Below are 18,113 nucleotides of genomic sequence, written 5' to 3'. Positions count from 1 at the left end.
CTTATAACATCAAGAAAGTCCAAAGGTAAAATGGATTCTTCCCATATGGGTCAAAATTGACTTGATAAGACAATGGAAAGGAACAATTTGTTTTAAATGGTTGTTTCTCTTAAACGATTATATACAAAAAATATTTTATTGTTTGTTTTGATGGTCTTGACAAAGTCACAACATTTGTTTCCAGTACCAAAAACGATGCTGTATTTATAACTTGTTCTTTACCTGTACTGGTAAAGTCACCATTCACTTTCGTTGTATGGATAAAAAGATGCAATGAAAGTGAATGGAAATTTAGGCTAACATTCTGCATGACATCTTCTCTTGTGTTCTACAGAGGAAAGAAAGTTATACAGGTGTGCAACAACATGAGGGTGAGTAAATGATGAACTACACTATTGTCGTCCATTTCATCCCAAATTCATTAAAATTCTGTGAAATCCGTGATTTATTCTTAATACCATTTTTATGACTCAATTCCGGGATTTCTGTCTGCTTTTTCTGCATCGCTGAAATCATAGGGCCCTAGAAATGGAAAACCTGGAGTAGAGTTGGGGCGGGTTCTAAACAGAATGCTTGAATGAGCAGGAAATTGCTGTCTCTCTACTCCTCTCACATAACAAGTTTATGTATTCACAACAGTTGTAATATTGTGTGTGGAAGGTACCTCTCTCCTCAGAAGTTTGAGCTGGTTGGTCTTGTATTTGCTGTGTGTCTGCTGCATTGAGTCCTCAGCTTTGTTGAGGAGATCCTGAGCCTGAGAAAGTCTGGAAGTGAATCGACCCAGCACCTCCCGCACAGGTGACAGACGCCCCTGCATAGTCATCAGAGTTTTCTCCAGCTGACGCACACGCCGTAGCACTACACTCACATACGTGTGGAGAGGTTGAGTGAAAGAACACACAGATCCACACAAGCATATCTCAGTTAGAAACAAACTCACATTCATGGGCCTCGGAGGACTCGTCAGTAGCAAGTGGTTCTTTGGGTGAGAGGTTCAGATTTCTCATCCAGCCCAAGATCCGTTCAGCCTCTGCCATTTTCTGCCTCTTCACCTCGAGATCCAAATCCTGATGGACACTGTACAACTCCCAATCCCTGATCATATCTGAAAAACACACACAGAAATATTTATGACAAGCTCTTTGTCTGCAATGAAGACAAGAAGACAGAACTTGGAACAAGTGGTCGCAAATTTAGAGCTGAGCTGAGGCTCAAATAGGAGAGACCAGGGCTAGTTCTCACAAGGGCTATATCTCAGTAAATATGTTTGAAGTCAAAAAATCCAAAAGTATGTTTTTTGGTGTAGATGGTGTGATGGGGGTGGGGGTGGGGTATGTATCTCCCCAAATGTTCACATGAAACCTACACCACTAATGTCAGGTTCCATTGTGACAACTTAACACATATAGTGTGACAACATTGCTATTGTGGCATGTTTTCACAAAAGGTCAACATGTGATCAATTAACTGCATCTTTTGGGCAATAAACTGACTTTCAAAAATAAATCTTAATCTTAACCATTAAAGTAAAAAGAGTGACAATTAGCCCCGCTCTTTTAAAGAGAGTCCATAATGAGCCTTCAAAAGAGGCAATTTTTTTGTGGTTTATGATGTGTTGGCTTGTATGGATGGGAGTGAGGTCTCATATTACCCTCTATGAGAACATTGAGAAATGAGAGGTTAGCACTAAGTGTCTTCGCTAGTGTGGAGCTTTCAAGGGTCTCTTGATCCACCTGCTCTCCCACTGATTTCACCGCTTCCTCCTGACAAAACAATATGAACAAACAGCATTGCGGGCGCATTCTTCTTGTTCATCTGTGCTGTTTTTACATTGTTTGTCTATGTAAACGTGTACTAGTTAAGACTATTGTTTGGTCTTCCTTATGCTGAAGTGACAGCATTTACTCAAACTGCCATTTTATGTGCTTTAATAAAAGCAATATAATCTGACTGTACAAGGGTCTTGTTTTTTTAAGTTATCCAAAATACATAAAAAATGCAATTCATGCAAAACAATTTCTTGAATGCACCTGTACTATGATGACCATATTTTCAATTTCTGAATTCAAAGTCATTTTTATATTTTTTGATAATTGGTATAACCATCCAGAGATTCAGGACAAAATAAATAAAAGTATAAAAAAAAAAGAAAAAAAAAAAAAGAAAGAAATGTTGGTGTAGTAGTTTGGAATAATCGCCAAATGTCAGCCATGCAACTCAATATGGCACAAGCCGATAGATATCTCAAATCTCTGACCATTTAGGCAATCCATTGCACCATGTTCGAAAGATGACGTACGGTATAAGGAAACCGCTATAAGATAGCTTGCTCACATGTGACATGTTAAGCCAAACGGCTTGCATGGCGTATGCTGATTGGTCCTCTGACTTATTATCTGGTAGCCAATCAACTTACGTCTCTCTTTTGCAGTTAAGCTGGTTTCTCTGAAGTGTGCTGTGAGAGTTTTTTTTCTCTGAAACCCACCTCAACCCCAGCTTCAACCTGCCTAGATCTCCTACATGGGGGATAGATTGTTATGTCTGTTTGTGCAGCAGCATGTAACATGTGTGATGCAGCATGTCTTGCGTTTTGTCTCATTGTGCAGCAGCAGCATGTCCTCATGCTAACTCAGTACATACATTATGTGTATTTTCTAGCAGTAGAAAGTCTAGCAGCAGTAGCAGCTGCAGCAGCGTAGCAGATCTAGACTGCCAGGGCCAATATCCTATCAATATGTCATACCCAGAGGTGGAAAGTAACGAATTACAACTACTCTCATTACAGTACTTGAGTACATTTTTCAAATTTTTCTACTTTAAGTATAAATAAATAATATTACTTATACTTTTAAAAATGAAGTATTTAACTTCACTACAGTTATTTTACACCACAATTACAAAGTAAAAAAAATTTATAATATTTTTGAATTTTTGGGAAGAAGAAATTTATAAGCGCTAAATCTGTTTATAAACTAAATCGCACTGTGCACAAGCTTGCATAAACTGTCCTCTCTTCTCTAGCTTCTTCAAGACTTTCTATCCTGTCAGTATACAGGAACTGTAATACTGTGATTTTCTGCATATTTAATTTTATTCTAGAAAGGAGCCATTCATTCAGGTACGAGGGAACCGTCTGAACACGTTTAACCACTGATCAAGCTTCACTTGTTTTTAAGGTAGGCAATGTTTTAACTGTGTCAAACATTAACACAATGTAGTTTGACATATATGTGGGGATATCTTGTTTACTTGCTACTATATGTCTAAAACAAACTTTTAAATACCTTAGAAAGATTCAATGCCAATAGTGTCAGATATTAACTAGGACTGGGGGCAAAAATGCCACCGAAATTAACAAAAATATCCACAAAATTCAAAATATGGAGGCAAAAAATGCCCATGCAATGAGTTCCTGTGTTTTATTAATACTATCTGAAATAGTTACAATTACATACATTGCGATCTTCTTTTGACTTTGCACTGAACATCATTTTTTTCCCCTGCTGTCCGGTTTCTCGCACCATCACGCACACAGATGGGCACACCGCTTCTATCAATCCACATCAGTTTGGTATTGTACTCTGCATTAAATTCCGTAACCATTCGCCCCTCTTGTTCAAAATAAACTGTCCTAGCGGGTAACACTCTCGCTCAAGGTGCTGTACTGTACTTCCCTGCTCGGTGCTGCTGTTTATCTGTCTGAAAAGCCTCACACGCTAGAGGCCAAAAGTGCACAAGGGATGGATGTTATATAAAGAAGGAATGAGAAATAACAAAACATAATATAAACAAATTCTACAATTTACTTAATAATAATATCTCAATATGTTAAATAACCATAATGTTAATTAAGACTTTATTATTACAACTGTAATACATATACAGAACAACCACTTTTTGTGTTTGAATCAATCATATCTCTCACTAAACACTGTGTGAAATGTTTATTTTTGCCTTATTTTATTCAGTTGGCATGTAGGAGTTGATAACAGTTTGCTTAATAATCTCATTCCATATCTGGATAATTGCTGCAATATCATAGAGGATAAATTTCCTCCTCTGTGATATTGCATTATATTAGTTTTGTGCAGTATGTTAATAGCCAAAATACTTGGATATGTGTGAGTAAGAATAAACATGAAATAGGAATGTGTTTCAGTCACAATTCACGTTATGTAGTTTAGAGATGATTTAGAGACATTTAGAATATTACAAATGGCTATTTCTATTTAAATAGATGTTGAATTCTTAAAAATGTCTGTTTGTCCAAGAATGCTCTTGCAGCAATGCAGGTCTTTGGCATTTAGAAGCTGCTAGTTTGGGACCTTGAGGATTCTGTTTCTCAAACTAGAGACTGTGATTTACTTGTCTTTTTGTTGTGCATCTGGGCCATCCACTTCCTCTCTATCCTGGTTAGAGATTCTTTTTTCAAAACAGTAATGCATGGAATAGCCTTCATCTCTCTAAAACAACAGACTTTAGGAGAAATTAGAATTTTAGGAGAAATATGTTTCTTTTGGCCTATTTTTAAAACCAAAATTTGACTTGCAAGTGTAAAGCAACTTGTAAGAACCAAATACCTCTGTATTGTGATTTCCGCATAGTAGCGCAACCATTTTCATTGTTCTAATAATACGAATTTTCTTGAGGACCAAATTAGCACTTTAGAATGCTTTTATAAGGAATAGGTGATACAGTATATGTTTGTCATCACGGGTCATGAAAAAAAGGAATAAATACAACTTAAAACAATTATTTCAAACTGTAATAATAATTTGCAATTATTGATTTTGACAGTATTTTTGATCAATTTAATGCATCCCTGGTGAAAGGAAGCATCAATTTCTTTCAAGAACAAAAATGTCTTTGCGTTCTGAAAATGGAAGCATATACTATATATAATATAATTTTATATTTATTATTATATAATGTAATTACTTGAGTAGTTTTTCAGCAAACTACTTATTTTCTCTTACTTGAGTCATTATATTTCTCAGTACTTCTACTTGTACTCAAGTGAATTATTTCTTCAGTAGCAGTACTTAAGTAAAAAAATGCTAAATCCTTCCGAGAGTTGGCATGACTAAAAATATTTGTATCATTATTTCTTAATTCATCATAATAGCATTATATCTCTTCAGTCTCTCTTTTGTCAAGTAAAAAAAAAAAAAAAAAAAAAACATAAAACAGAGAAGACTCCTCTAGACCCTCATGACTGTATGTGAAGGTTTAAAAAAATATCATACATTTTTTATGAAATGACACATTTTGTCCAGGTCAAATGGAGTAACCCTTTGCAAACTTCTAGATATTGTGACTAGTAAATTCATGCTTTTATATATATATATATATATATACTGTTTATATTCACTCGCCACTTTAATAGATACATCTACTTATTCATGTGATTATCTAATCAGCCAATTGTGTGGTAGCAGTGTAATGTATAAAATCAGGCAGATATGGGTCAGGTGCTTCAGTTAATGTTCACATCAACCATCAGAATGGGAAAAAATATGATCTCAGTGATTTCGACCATGACCTGATTGTTGGTCCCAGACGCACTGGTTTAAATATTTCTGTAACTGCTGAACCCCTGGGATTTTCATGCACAACAGTTTCTAGAGTTTAAAGAGAATGGTGCGGAAAACAAAAACATCCAGCGAGCGGCATTTCTGTGGGTGAAAACAACTTGTTAATGACTGAGGGCAGAGGAGAATTGCCAGCCTGGTCCAAGCTGACAGGAAGGTGACAGAAACCCAAATAAACATGCGTTACAACCGTGCTATGCAGAAAAGCATTTCTGAACATACAACACGTCGAACATTGAGGTCGATGGGCTACAGCAGCAGAAAACCCCTCTGGGTACCACTACTGTCAGCTTAGAACAGGAAACTGAGGCTGCAGTGGGCACAGGCTCACCAAAACTGGACAGTAGACAATTGGAAAAACATCGCCTGGTCTGACAAATCTAGATTTCTGCTGAGGTACACAAATGGTAGGCCCACTGCCGCCTCAGTTTTCTGTTGTTGGCTGCCAGAAGTGAACCCAACGTGGTCTTCTGCTGTTGTAGCCCATCTGCCTCAAGGTTCGACATGTTGTGCATTCTGAGATGCTATTCTGCTCAATACAATTGTACAGATGGGTTATCTAAGTTACCGTAGCCTTTCTGTCAGCTCGAACCAGTCTAGCCATTCTCCGTTGACCTCTGTCATTAAGAAGGCGTTTTCATCCACAGAACTGCCTCTCATTGGTTTTTAGTTTTTCGCACCATTCTCCATACACTTTAGAGACTGTTGCATGTGAAAATCCCAGGAGATCAGCAGTTACAGAAATACTCAAACCAGCCAGTCTGGCACCAACAATCATGCCATGGTCTAAATCACTGAGATCACATTTTTCCACATTCTGATAGTTGACATGAACATTAACTGAAGCTCCTGAGCCAAATCTGCATGATTTTATACATTACACTGCTGCCACACGATTGGCTGATATGATAATCGCATGAATAAGTAGATGTAGATGTCTACCAAATAAAGTGGCCGGTGAGTGTATGTATGTGTATATATATATGTCATAAATTTGCATCGTTGCTCCCTATGGTCACTCAGACTGATCTCACAGTGAAGTCTGAAACAGTTGGTTGACTTGTCTTTAGCTAAAATCGGTCTGTGCTTACCGTAATTCAAAACACTGCCCCCAGTGGCCAAAGCGGCAAGTGTTGTTGGACGAATGGGCATGTGTGAACTCCATTTTCCTTGTGAAATGTCCACAGAGGAGCACCAAAAACAAGTTGCGAGAGTGCATATTTTATAAACCGTACCCCCAAACCCCAAACCTGACCACCAATGGAGTAAAAATGTAATGTTAGAGGGAAAAAATCAACCTCCGAATTGCGCTCGTCAGTGATTATGCAAACGCAATTACTTCCTGGTTTTAACGAAGGATCTGACCCTGGGTCTCCCACACTGCTGAAGCAACATGCTTCCAGATGTGCCACAAGGTTAGATAAACATGCTTGAGCCTATGCAAAAATGTCTAAAGGGAGATGAAATTTGTCAGTGAGTCAGCATAATGTCTCATAATGATCCTAGGACCCTGGAACATCTGGAAACAACATGCAGACTTCCTGTGTGTTCATGTTGGTGACCGGCAGGGTTGGGGAGTAACGGAATATATGTAACGGGATTACTTAGCATTTTATTGTCATTAGATTCATTTAATATTTAGTCCTTTCAGATGGAAAACATTTATACAAATGATGCGATCCAAAGAGCGTTTGAACAGCGGTGAAACACTTTCTTATGATGTGTTACATTCATACCAGCAGACAGAGAAGTAAGTTTGAAGTAAGTTTGGAGCAGAAGAAATAGAAATAAACCTTGTGTAAATTGTCAGCTTTATGCTAAGCTAAAATGCTATTTCTAGCCATTTTACATGCACATGTTACCAGGCACGATCATATTTTTTTATCAAGAAAATTCACGTTACACTGTACATTTTAAAATCTACCACGAAAATGTAATTTATACATCGGTGTTGTTGATTAATACAAGCTGCGTTTTAATGCTTGACCTCATAATCGTGTCCAGGTAATTGAGTCATAAGTTTCCCAATGCTCAGTGGATCAACACCCTTGCCTGAATCCCTGTTCACTATATGCTGATTCACGACATGGGGACCTAGGAAGCGAGATGAGATGCACCTATGCTCAGCACATGACAGGAAAAAAGTAGGGATGCAGATAAGGAATTAATGATAATGAGGATATGCTGGATTGATAGTTACCGCTCCTGTAAGCAGATCCATTTCAGAAAGCAGCTCTGCGGTTTGTTCCTCCAGGTGTCCTGTATCAGACCTCAATACTGCAGACTTGTTCCTCCAACCTACAAACTGAGCCTGTTACAACACATAGTCACAACATCAACTTTTGTTTGAAAGCCTCCATTTCAACTACAGCCCGTAATTTTTGTCATTTTGCTTAAATAACCTTGTGTTCTTCCTGTAATTTGTGACATGTGGGTGCATTTCCCTGTAATCTTTGCAGCTGGAGTGTTGTTACCTGTAGTCTGTGCGCTGTGTAGTTGTAGTATTTTAATCGGTCATTGGCAGCAGCTCCTGTAGATATGTTCAGCACGCTGTTCCTGACCCTGTCCAGAGTTTTGTTGGACTGACGAATGTCTCCAATCAGATTCCAGATACACGCATCACAGTCTGCACAGGTGGGAAATGGTGGGTGGAGTTTTTTTTAGGAATTATGTACTGAAGACTTGTGTGGCAAATTAATCAATCAGTCAGTCGGTTGATCTGTCTGTCTGTATTTTGATCAATTGGTCAAAATACCAATTTTCGATCTTGGGGTTCAAAATTCAGAATCCGCTTGTATCCTATTTTGAATAAATAATAATATTAATAATAAAATAATAATAATTAATTATGCTATTAGCATAGCAAACAGAAAGGTTGCATTGAAATATGTACATGGATTTCACAAATTTGCTTAGAATACTTTGTCATAACATTCCTTTGTTTAAATTTTTCTTAAAACTTTGTTTATTTCCAAGTTAAAATCATATTTAGATTTTGTATATCAATGATTAAATGATATTGTAATATCAATAATATAAAAATTATTTGAAATATTCTAATTTATATTTTTAAATGATATTTATTTCCAAATTTAAATTATATTTTGAATCCCAGATTTTCAGTGTAGACTTTTGAACCCCACTGTATATTGTTTGAATTATTATAATTGTTTAATTGTGTTGTCTCAGTGAACTCACTGATATTGCACTCGCTGATTTGTGAGGCCTCAGGCAGACACTCTCCTGTGTGCATGTCACAATTCTCCTCAGGACAATCACACTCTGAGTGAGAGAAACACATTCATACAGTACACAATGAGCGTAATATATACCTTTACGCAACAAAACACGTGCATACTGAGCTACTACACAACCTTGAGCACAAACAAAGTGTATTACACAGCTGTGCCAGCATGTTACAAAGTATGTCCAACCTAATTAAAAGAAAGAGACATACTATAAATGAAACATTACACATCCCTCTGCAGACACACAAATGATCATAATACATCCCTGAGCAGCTGAAGAGAAAAGTTAAACTTTTACAGCATATTTCCCAGCAAAGTTAAAATATCCACAGCATTGAATGGAAATAACAGTGCAACAGATCGACAAACTTCAGCACAGATGTTTAAAATCTCTAACGTTGGATACACACCAAACAACTAAAAAACCTCCATGGACCAGAACTGCATTAGACTGAGACTGGTATGTTAGAGTGGTAATGATGATGTCATATGTAATACATTATTAGCATTAATCCCCGTGCTCATCTGCAGGTGGCCATGGAGCTGTGTGGGTTTGCAGATGCCTTCATTTTATCATGAGTGATGATGGGGTGTGGGAACAGCACTGTTTTACTCAGGAGGAGGGGGAAAGATAGTGACCTCATTCATTCTCTCACAAGATTCACAGGCCAGAAGGAAGAGTACAGTAGTGTACAGGGAAATGGCCATGATGAGTACTTGTAAATAGTAAAGAAATAGTTCACCCCAAATGAAAATTCTTTCATAATTTATTTACCCTCATGTTTTTTTTCCAAATCTGTATGACTTCCTTTCTACTGTGGAACACAAAAGGAGAAATATTGAAGAATGTACAGACCACTCTTTTCCATATAATGAAAGTAAATGGGGACAAAAAAGCATCATAAACATATCATAAATGTAATCCATAAGACTTCCACCACAGTATATAAGTCATACTTGATGTCAAATGTATGTCAAACCTGACTTGTTGGGTGTAAGGGTCGTCCATCTAAATAGATGCAGAATTCAGAGGACAAGATTTTCAGACAAAAACAGCTTTTATGTTGCTTTTTTGTCATTTTGGAAAAGAGTGGCCTTCATTCTATTTATGTTTGTGTTCCATGGATAAAAGAGCCATAGGTTTGGATTTGGATTTGGTTTGGGTGAGTAAATGATGACAGAATTGTAATATTTGGGTGAACTATTCCTTTAGCTGTTGCTAAGTGAAACTTCAGTTGCTGAAATACTGGGTGCTTTCACACTAGAACTTTTGGTGAGGACCAGTGTCCGCTTGAAATTGTTACGATATGGCTACAGTTCATGTTGACTCCAGTACACTTCACAATGGGTATGAAAGCAATCCAGTCCAACTTGCAGAAGTGAACTGGTATTTATAACGTATAATTTGCCTGTTATAGTATACTGTATTTCTCATAGCTTCTTGTATCCTCAGAAATTGCCTTCGGCGAGCAGCTCCCCATGGCAGACATTTTGGTAGTAAAAGCAAAGGGAATCTACCATGTTTTCCACTTGAGTCACTACCTACTAGATACAGTGATAGGATCCACTACTAAAAATGGTGGTACTTACTGATGACACAAATATAATACTACAATGTCTAAAGAGTTTGGTAGGCGTAAGGGTTTGGTTTGTTTGGTTAGTGAAAGCCAAACTTTGGTGCGCACCAAAGAATTGCTCTGGGGCAGAGTTTATGTGGACTCCAATATGCTTTGCAAATAAAAGTTCCAGTTCCCTGTCTGCCCTGCCTAGATCTGGAAGAATAGTTAAGGAATTTGTTGCAAGGACTGTGAAATGGGCTGAACCTACAGCAGAAGTGAATCAGGCCATATGCAGTGAGACAGTTCATACTTACTCTGGCAGCCAGATGGACTGTAATCCCAGAATCCTGGCAGGCAGCGTTCACAATACCGGCCTCCGGCCCCCGGGCGGCACTGGCAACTGTGCTTAAGAGGGTGGCAGGTGGCACGCAGAGCTGCAGGGGCACATTCACACCGATGGCATCCCATACAGCTGCCAAATCCAGAGTAACCCTCCTACAGATGAAACATTAGTAGATTCTTAAAAGATGTTGCTGATTAGATGTGCTCAGTGCGTGTATGCATGCATTTGAGCATATATGGTGGTTTTTCAACTATGGGCACTTTTGGCTCCACTTTCAGAAATTTAAACTTCCTTCGTTAAAACTAAGTTAAACTAAACTACAATAAACTAAACCACATCTCAAATCATCATTTATTTTGCAGTGGAAATTACATTTAAACAGTATTTGTCTGAGCTTTTAACACTTTACACTCCAAAACATGATCTCCGCTTCTCCAAATCTGGTCTCTTAGCTCTTCCTCAGACTCGTCTATGCTCAATGGGGGACAAGGATTTTTCATCTTACACTCGCTACCAGCTGATATTAGAGAAGCACTCTTGGTATATTTACATTTAGTCTTAAAATATATCATTTCAGGACAGCTTTTACTTGAGTATTTTATTTTTTGTAATATGTTTCAGGTAACACTTTAGTTTAGGGATCAGAAATTAGACAGTAATTAATAACTAATAATTGGACTTGTAAGGGACTAATTACGGATATGTTTGGAATTATCAGTTATTATTAGGCCTTTGTTCATTGAGTTCTTACCCTTGCCTACTAGCCTCTTTAAAAAAAATATTTTTCTCTCCTAACAATTAACTTATTAGGTAAAAACAAAAGATACCAATAGCTAGTTAGGTGCAAAATACATCCTTTATAGGTTCTCATTACACTATGTGAATGTGCAACTTATAAGTATAAAATAAATATAGAAGGCAGAGACTTTTGTTGCTTAGTGTAAAAGCAACAAAAAGCATCCTCTTTGCACTAAGGGCAAATAGTGTTAGATGCTATTTGCACCCCAAATTATAAACTACAGTACAGTACAGGGCCAGGGTTTTCAAACTGGGAGGCGAGCCTCCCCAGGGGGGCGCCAGAGCCCGTCAGGGGAGGCACGGAGTTTGATGATAAATTCACCAAGTGAAATCAAAACATACATAAATTCTATAAAAATCTATTGTGAAGATAAATGAAAATTATTGGCTTAACAGACCATAGTCTATCTTAATAGACCATAGCTCTATGGCGTTATAACACCATTAATGTCGTGAGCGCATGCATATAATTCGAGAGCGCATCCATGTACCGGTGCACGAGCATGAATCTCTCCACTCGCTCTCGGATGTCCTTGGCTCTCGCTCAAAACTGGACGCTTGCTTTCAAATATACGCTGCTCTATGAATCTCCTTGCTTCGCTCAGAGAGTGCGTGAGCGACAGTGCATGCTCAAAACGTGTCATATGCACTTGCAAATCTATTTAAAAGCCACACAGCTCTGACTTTGGTCATTCTGCATCTAAGACGCAGAAAATCCGAAACAAAATCACAAAAAGTGAACAAAAGTGTCCAGTATTACGAGTTCAACATGATATTGGGTCGATGTGTCTTCATGTATTTGTGACAAGTGCAGTTTGCAAATTTGGACAGAGATTAGCTCATATGATGCGAGTTTATTACAGATATAGGCTAAAACAGATGAGTAATCCCAATGTCATGTGGATAATCCATATTTTTATGAAAATAATGCAAAATACGGTTTCATAAAATCCAGCTTAAACTGCAGCTGTGTTTTGAAACATGGTAGCTGGTCCAAGCTGGTAAAGAGCTGGCCATGAGCTGGTCCAAGCTGGTCCAAGCTGGGCCAAGCTGGTCCAGCTTGGACCAGCTTGGACCAGCTAAAGACCAGCTTGGACAAGCTAATGACCAGCTTGGACCAGCTCATGACCAGCTTGGACCACCTAGAAATCAGCAACCATGTCCGAAAACACAGCTACCAGCTTAAGCTGGATTTTCCAGCAGGGAGAAATGTTTATAGCCATTTATCATGCATCAGTGTATAACGCATTGCCAAATAAGTCTGTCAGACTGAATTAAAGGTTAATGACCATCATTGGTGAAATGCTACAACACCTGAAATATGATACAGTTTGATAATATTACACTAGAGGTCAATACCTGAAATAACTTCAAATAAGTGGCCAGAATGAACCTGCTGTTTTATATTTATATATATATATATATATATATATATATATATATATATATATATATATATATATATATATATATATATATTACATTTAGCATAGGCTATGTTATTTATTATTTACTTTGCTATTGTAAAGGCCTATATGACATTACTGTATGTTTATAAAAGGGGGGGGGGGCTTACTGTCCAAGACTTTGAAAACCCCTGGTATAGGGGCATCACTTCAGCATGTTTACTGTGTTTATTTAGAGTTCCACAAACACCCTACACCAACCCCTACCCCTAACCCTAAACCTAAACCTAACCCTAACCTTCCCTGCTTTGTTGAATTACTATATGCATTCTACATGAATGTCATACTTATAAGCCGCACATTCACACAGAGTACTGAGAACCTATAAAGGATGTATTTTGCATCATACTAGCTATTGATATGTTTTGTTTTTAGCTAAAAAATTCATTATGACAAAAGCAAATATAGAGGGGCTATAAAGCAAGAATAAGAAATCAGCCAATAAAGGCTTAATAAATACTTTTTAATGCCAAACAAGTCCACAACTAGTCACTTACATGTATAATTATGAGTCATGAATTACATGCAGTCTAATTTCTGATCCCTAAAATAGTGTTACCAAAAAAACTTTTTAAAATACTTTATTAGTGGCAAATGTGTAGGTTTTGGTGGAAATGACACCACAACTGAGAGACAGGGTCAAAATGTGTGTAAAATGTATGTAAATAATTTTCACACAATGAATATTTCATTGGTTTGTTTATTTTACTTTCATTTTTAGATTATCACAGTATATTATTATGATGGATTTATATATTTTAAGATTGAAATTCTGTTACAAGAGTAAAACGATAAAATCTAAATAAAATAGCAAAAGTACCAACTTATTATTATTATTATTTATTTTATTTTTTTTAAGTAGCAAAAATAAATGAAGGCATGGTTAATAGTACCCAAGAAGTTTCTAAGCTTTAATGTGACCTTTGTCTGACAAATAGAAGAAATTCTATTTTGTTTCAATTAATATACATTTCTTGGACATAAATGACACCCATATACATGCAAAGAAATAATTAATTGTTTATTTTAAACCTGCCAAGCAGACATGATGTTTATGTAATACTCTGATACACTGCACATGTCCATACCTCACACCTGTCACACAGATGACCTGTGACCCCAGGCTTACAGTGACACACACCTGTCCTGTCATCACATGATGCAGTACCACACTTATCACACATACACTCTGAAACAGAGAAAGAGAAACTTTCATAAAACCCTCTGATCAAAAAAACTCTTAAAAGGAATATTCCGTGTTCAATACAAATTAAGTCAATAGCATCTGTGGTGTAATGTTGATTACCACAAAAAAATAATTTCGGCTCGTCCCTCCTTTTCTTTAAAAAAGCTAAAATGGAGGTTCCAGTGAGGCACTTGCAATGGGAGTGAATGTGGCCAATTTTTGGAGGGTTTAAAGGCAGAAATGTGAAGCTTATAATTTTATAAAAGCACTTACATTCATTCTTTTGTTAAAACTCATGTATTATTTGAGCTGTAAAGTTGTTTAAATTGTAATTTTTACAATCATTTTAGGGTTCCAGGGTGTGTTGACATTACATCGTCATGGCAACGAAGTAGTAAAATTGGCTATAACATTACACAGAAAAGGTTAGTAAGTGATTTTATCACACTAAAATCATGCTAACACATATTTATGTCTCGTGGCTATACTTGAAACTCAAAATACATTATCAATCAATATTATGCCACAAATGCTTTCGATTGAGCTTAACTTATATTGAACCCGGAATATCTTTAACTGAAATGCACTTCAGCTATTTCTATTTCTACAAGGTATCTTCATTAAAATTCTAAAGATTTTCTAAAATTTTTGAATTAACTGAAGTTCATGAATGCACCACAAGACATTTACTGGTACTGTAAATGTTTCCTATACAAGGTTAATGCAGAGACAAATAAAAGTAAGCCATTTGTAGGTTGACTACCTCAAAAAGTGTGAACTCTATTACCATGTGTCGCTTTCAACATTGCTCTGTTTGTGTGTAACAGTGTATTGCTTACATACATGCAATTTCTCAAACATTTGTTAATTTTGTAAACGCACATTGGCGACAAATATTGCATAAAATTCATGTGTAAGCTGAAACACTTGAATAAAAAATGTAGTCCAAGGAACATCCTCAATTAATGACTGATTATACAGTATGAGTTGAACAATCGTACAGTTAGAGAGTTTGCCAGTGCCTTATACACACTGTAAAAAGTGGCAACCTGCAATTGTTACCTTAAGGAGATACCTGATCTAAACCATTACATGAGTTATTTTAGATGTTACCACATGAAGTACATTTTTAGGTTAAGATTGTTTTCATGTCAACTTAAAAAAAAATACTTTCGTAAAATAATATTAATAATGTAAAATAATATTTTGGATTTACAGTTCATAGAGATTAAGCACATTTAAAGAAGAATTGGTCAACACAGAATAACATTTTTACCTAAAAATTTTCTTCATGTGGTAACATCTAAATTAACTGATTTTACTCACGTCAAAAATATCATTTAACATCAGGTTGTACTAAACATGCAGCTGCAGCAAGGTTGTTGCACTGAACGATGTGTTGACAGGAATGCAGTTCATCTTGGTGGGTACACTGTGTTCTCTTTTGAAGAAAACTTCGATGTTTGTGTAATGACGCAATTGGGATTAAGTCAGTAGTCTCACATGGTTTGAATACAATCACGCTAATTTATTGGCTGATGCAGCTTAAGCGACACCCATAGGGAGCCATGTCACGGGCTCTATATAGGCGAGCACTTGGTGCCATCTCACCAGATTTTCTTACTTCAGTGCACAAATTTGTCTAAGCCCGTATTGGTTACTAGCGACTCACGCCAAACCGAGGACTATGCTCTCCCTTTTGAGTGACAACACGTGAGGACATCATTGGAAATGAGCAGTTTGTGTGGGGATTCAACCGCATTGTGAAACAGGCCCGATGGCGCTTCATCGAGGCTCTGTCAAACCATGTGGTCTCTGAAATGAGCCATGTGAGCCTTGAGGCTCCGGCTCTTGTCCTAAGAAGAAGGACTGAGGATGGGTACCAGACTTTTTGTTGTGTTTCTCTTTTCCTCCGGATGGATGCACCATTCTCACCATAGAGACATGCTCCTTGATCTGGCGTGAGGCCAAGTTCGGCATCGTTACGCGTCACGCAGGCCGTTTTCCATCAGAAAACACTGGTTTGGAGGTGTTTCATCGTGAGAATGATAGAAAAGGTAGGCAAAAAATACCTAATTTCTTCTATTGTGTCGCACAAAAATGTGAATGAGGCACTTCCTCTCAAGTGTTTGGAGCGCTGTTGCGTAGCAGGCGAGCTCCCGCATGACCGGTGCTCAGGCCCGGGGACTTAAGAGACTCAAAAATGAGCATTTTTTTCCAATACAGTAATTGTGAACTGACACGCTGTTCTCCCTAGGTCCCATCAGCAGATGGCAAGGCTGTGAAACTCAAATGGTTGCGTGGCCATATTTTCTTTGACAGGAGAAGAGACGTGTGGCAGATCTCTGCCTTCCCTAAGGAGGAGGAAGCGGGGGCTGGGTGAACGGTTCACAAAAGACTTTAAATAAACACAGACACAACATAATAAATGCTTTTCAGCACAATAACGGCAGCGCACACACACACACACAGCTCCGTGTGATGCTCACACTGATGACCTTCCCGGCCCAACACAGAATGCACACGTCTGCGAGCTGTGTGCAACTCTCTCTCTTTCTCGAATTGGCATCTCCAGCTCCTCTTTATCCCTTTCCCGGCTGATTGGGATAATTCAGAGCCAGGTGTCCATCCTCACAGCCCGGCCACGCCCTCCTCCTTGTCACAAGACGCAAATGCTATCTCTGTCCCTGTTCAATGGTGGCACGAACTTTGCGCACCTTGCTCCTTTTAAGATGTGTTAGTTCTACACTCACTGATTTGCAGTATTTCTTTTGTTAAGGAGTTGTGGTTTGAGTTCTCCATCGGTCAAGCTCTTCTCCTCGTGTGAGTCTGCCATTTTTTACACATCAGACACGAGATTTGGTGTGTATGGGTGATCGAGTAGGTCTTGATTTGTGTATGGAGGACTTAACACGTCATAATTTATGTATGGAAGTGTCTGCTTAAGAAACCATTGGGTCATAATTTAATATGTAGGCAAATTGGTATCAAAATTCTTCTATGGAGGCCATATTCGCCTATTAAAAAAACAACAACCTCTCATTCTGAATCTAGCCTCTGTTAATTTCTTCCCTATGTTCACACATTCTTCAGTATTCTAATGCTAGGGAAGATGGGTTATCTGGCATTCTCTGCTGTAAATATATTCAGAGTGACCCTTTTTTATACTTACCTGATCGAATTTGGCCTCTGTCCCCATGACCAAGGGTCTCGAGACAGGCATAACTGAATTCGATGTATAATAAGCACAAGCGATCACGAATCACTCTCTCATAAATTTCACATGCTCTTCCCCCCATAATAAATGCTGGGACCACTGTGGCAAACCTGCTTACTTCCAATTCCTCCCATGTTTGCATATTCTTCCCCATTCTAATGCTAGGAAAGATGGTTTATCTTGCTTCCTCTGCTGTAAATACATTTAGAATGACCCGTTTTTATAAATCCCAGTTCAAATTCAACCTCTGTCCCCATGGCCAAGGGTCTCGGGACAGGCATAACAGAATTCGATGTACAATAAGCACAAGTGTTCACAAATCACACTTGTAAAACTGTTAAACCCCATTCAATCAGCCACAGTGCTGGAGGCGCTAGGGCTTCCCTTGGGCTTCGCTGATTGCAAGGCAGCCGCCAAAACTAAGCCAAGAGCGCCATCTAGTGGTTACTTGTTGCGCTGCAATAGAGAATCATGCATTAATTCCTCTGTCTGCCCATCTGACGGCTTGGCAGCAGATACAAGGCATTCCAAATTGGGTAATCTGAACTAGAGAGAATGCGGTTTTTACAGCATAATGTCACAAGTGCAGCCGGGGAACTGGTTTGTGACAATAGATTTGAGGGATGCTTATTTCCACATTCAAATTATGCCAAGGCAGCAAGGCAGCATTTTATCAGGTTCACTTCTGGGGGCAAAGCTCTTAAA

The 18,113-nt window shown here is 38.0% G+C and overlaps 1 protein-coding gene across 2 annotated transcripts in view; it reads right to left on the bottom strand.

The window, feature by feature from the left end:
* Positions 1-18,113, bottom strand: part of LOC127415769 (laminin subunit alpha-4-like) — a 68,640-nt gene that overhangs the window by 26,792 nt on the left and 23,735 nt on the right. For both annotated transcript variants that reach the window (XM_051654664.1, XM_051654663.1), the window contains exons 6-13: positions 14,094-14,194; positions 10,713-10,893; positions 8,790-8,873; positions 8,066-8,217; positions 7,792-7,902; positions 1,652-1,763; positions 941-1,105; positions 665-858 (exon numbers count right to left, since the gene is read on the bottom strand). In XM_051654664.1, coding sequence (XP_051510624.1) covers positions 665-858; positions 941-1,105; positions 1,652-1,763; positions 7,792-7,902; positions 8,066-8,217; positions 8,790-8,873; positions 10,713-10,893; positions 14,094-14,194 — 1,100 coding nt within the window. The remainder of the gene's footprint in view (positions 1-664; positions 859-940; positions 1,106-1,651; positions 1,764-7,791; positions 7,903-8,065; positions 8,218-8,789; positions 8,874-10,712; positions 10,894-14,093; positions 14,195-18,113) is intronic.

Source organism: Myxocyprinus asiaticus, chromosome 25 (genome assembly GCF_019703515.2).
Source record: "Myxocyprinus asiaticus isolate MX2 ecotype Aquarium Trade chromosome 25, UBuf_Myxa_2, whole genome shotgun sequence".
Taxonomy (NCBI): Eukaryota; Metazoa; Chordata; class Actinopteri; order Cypriniformes; family Catostomidae; genus Myxocyprinus; species Myxocyprinus asiaticus.
This window is presented reverse-complemented; position numbering and strand designations above follow the sequence as displayed.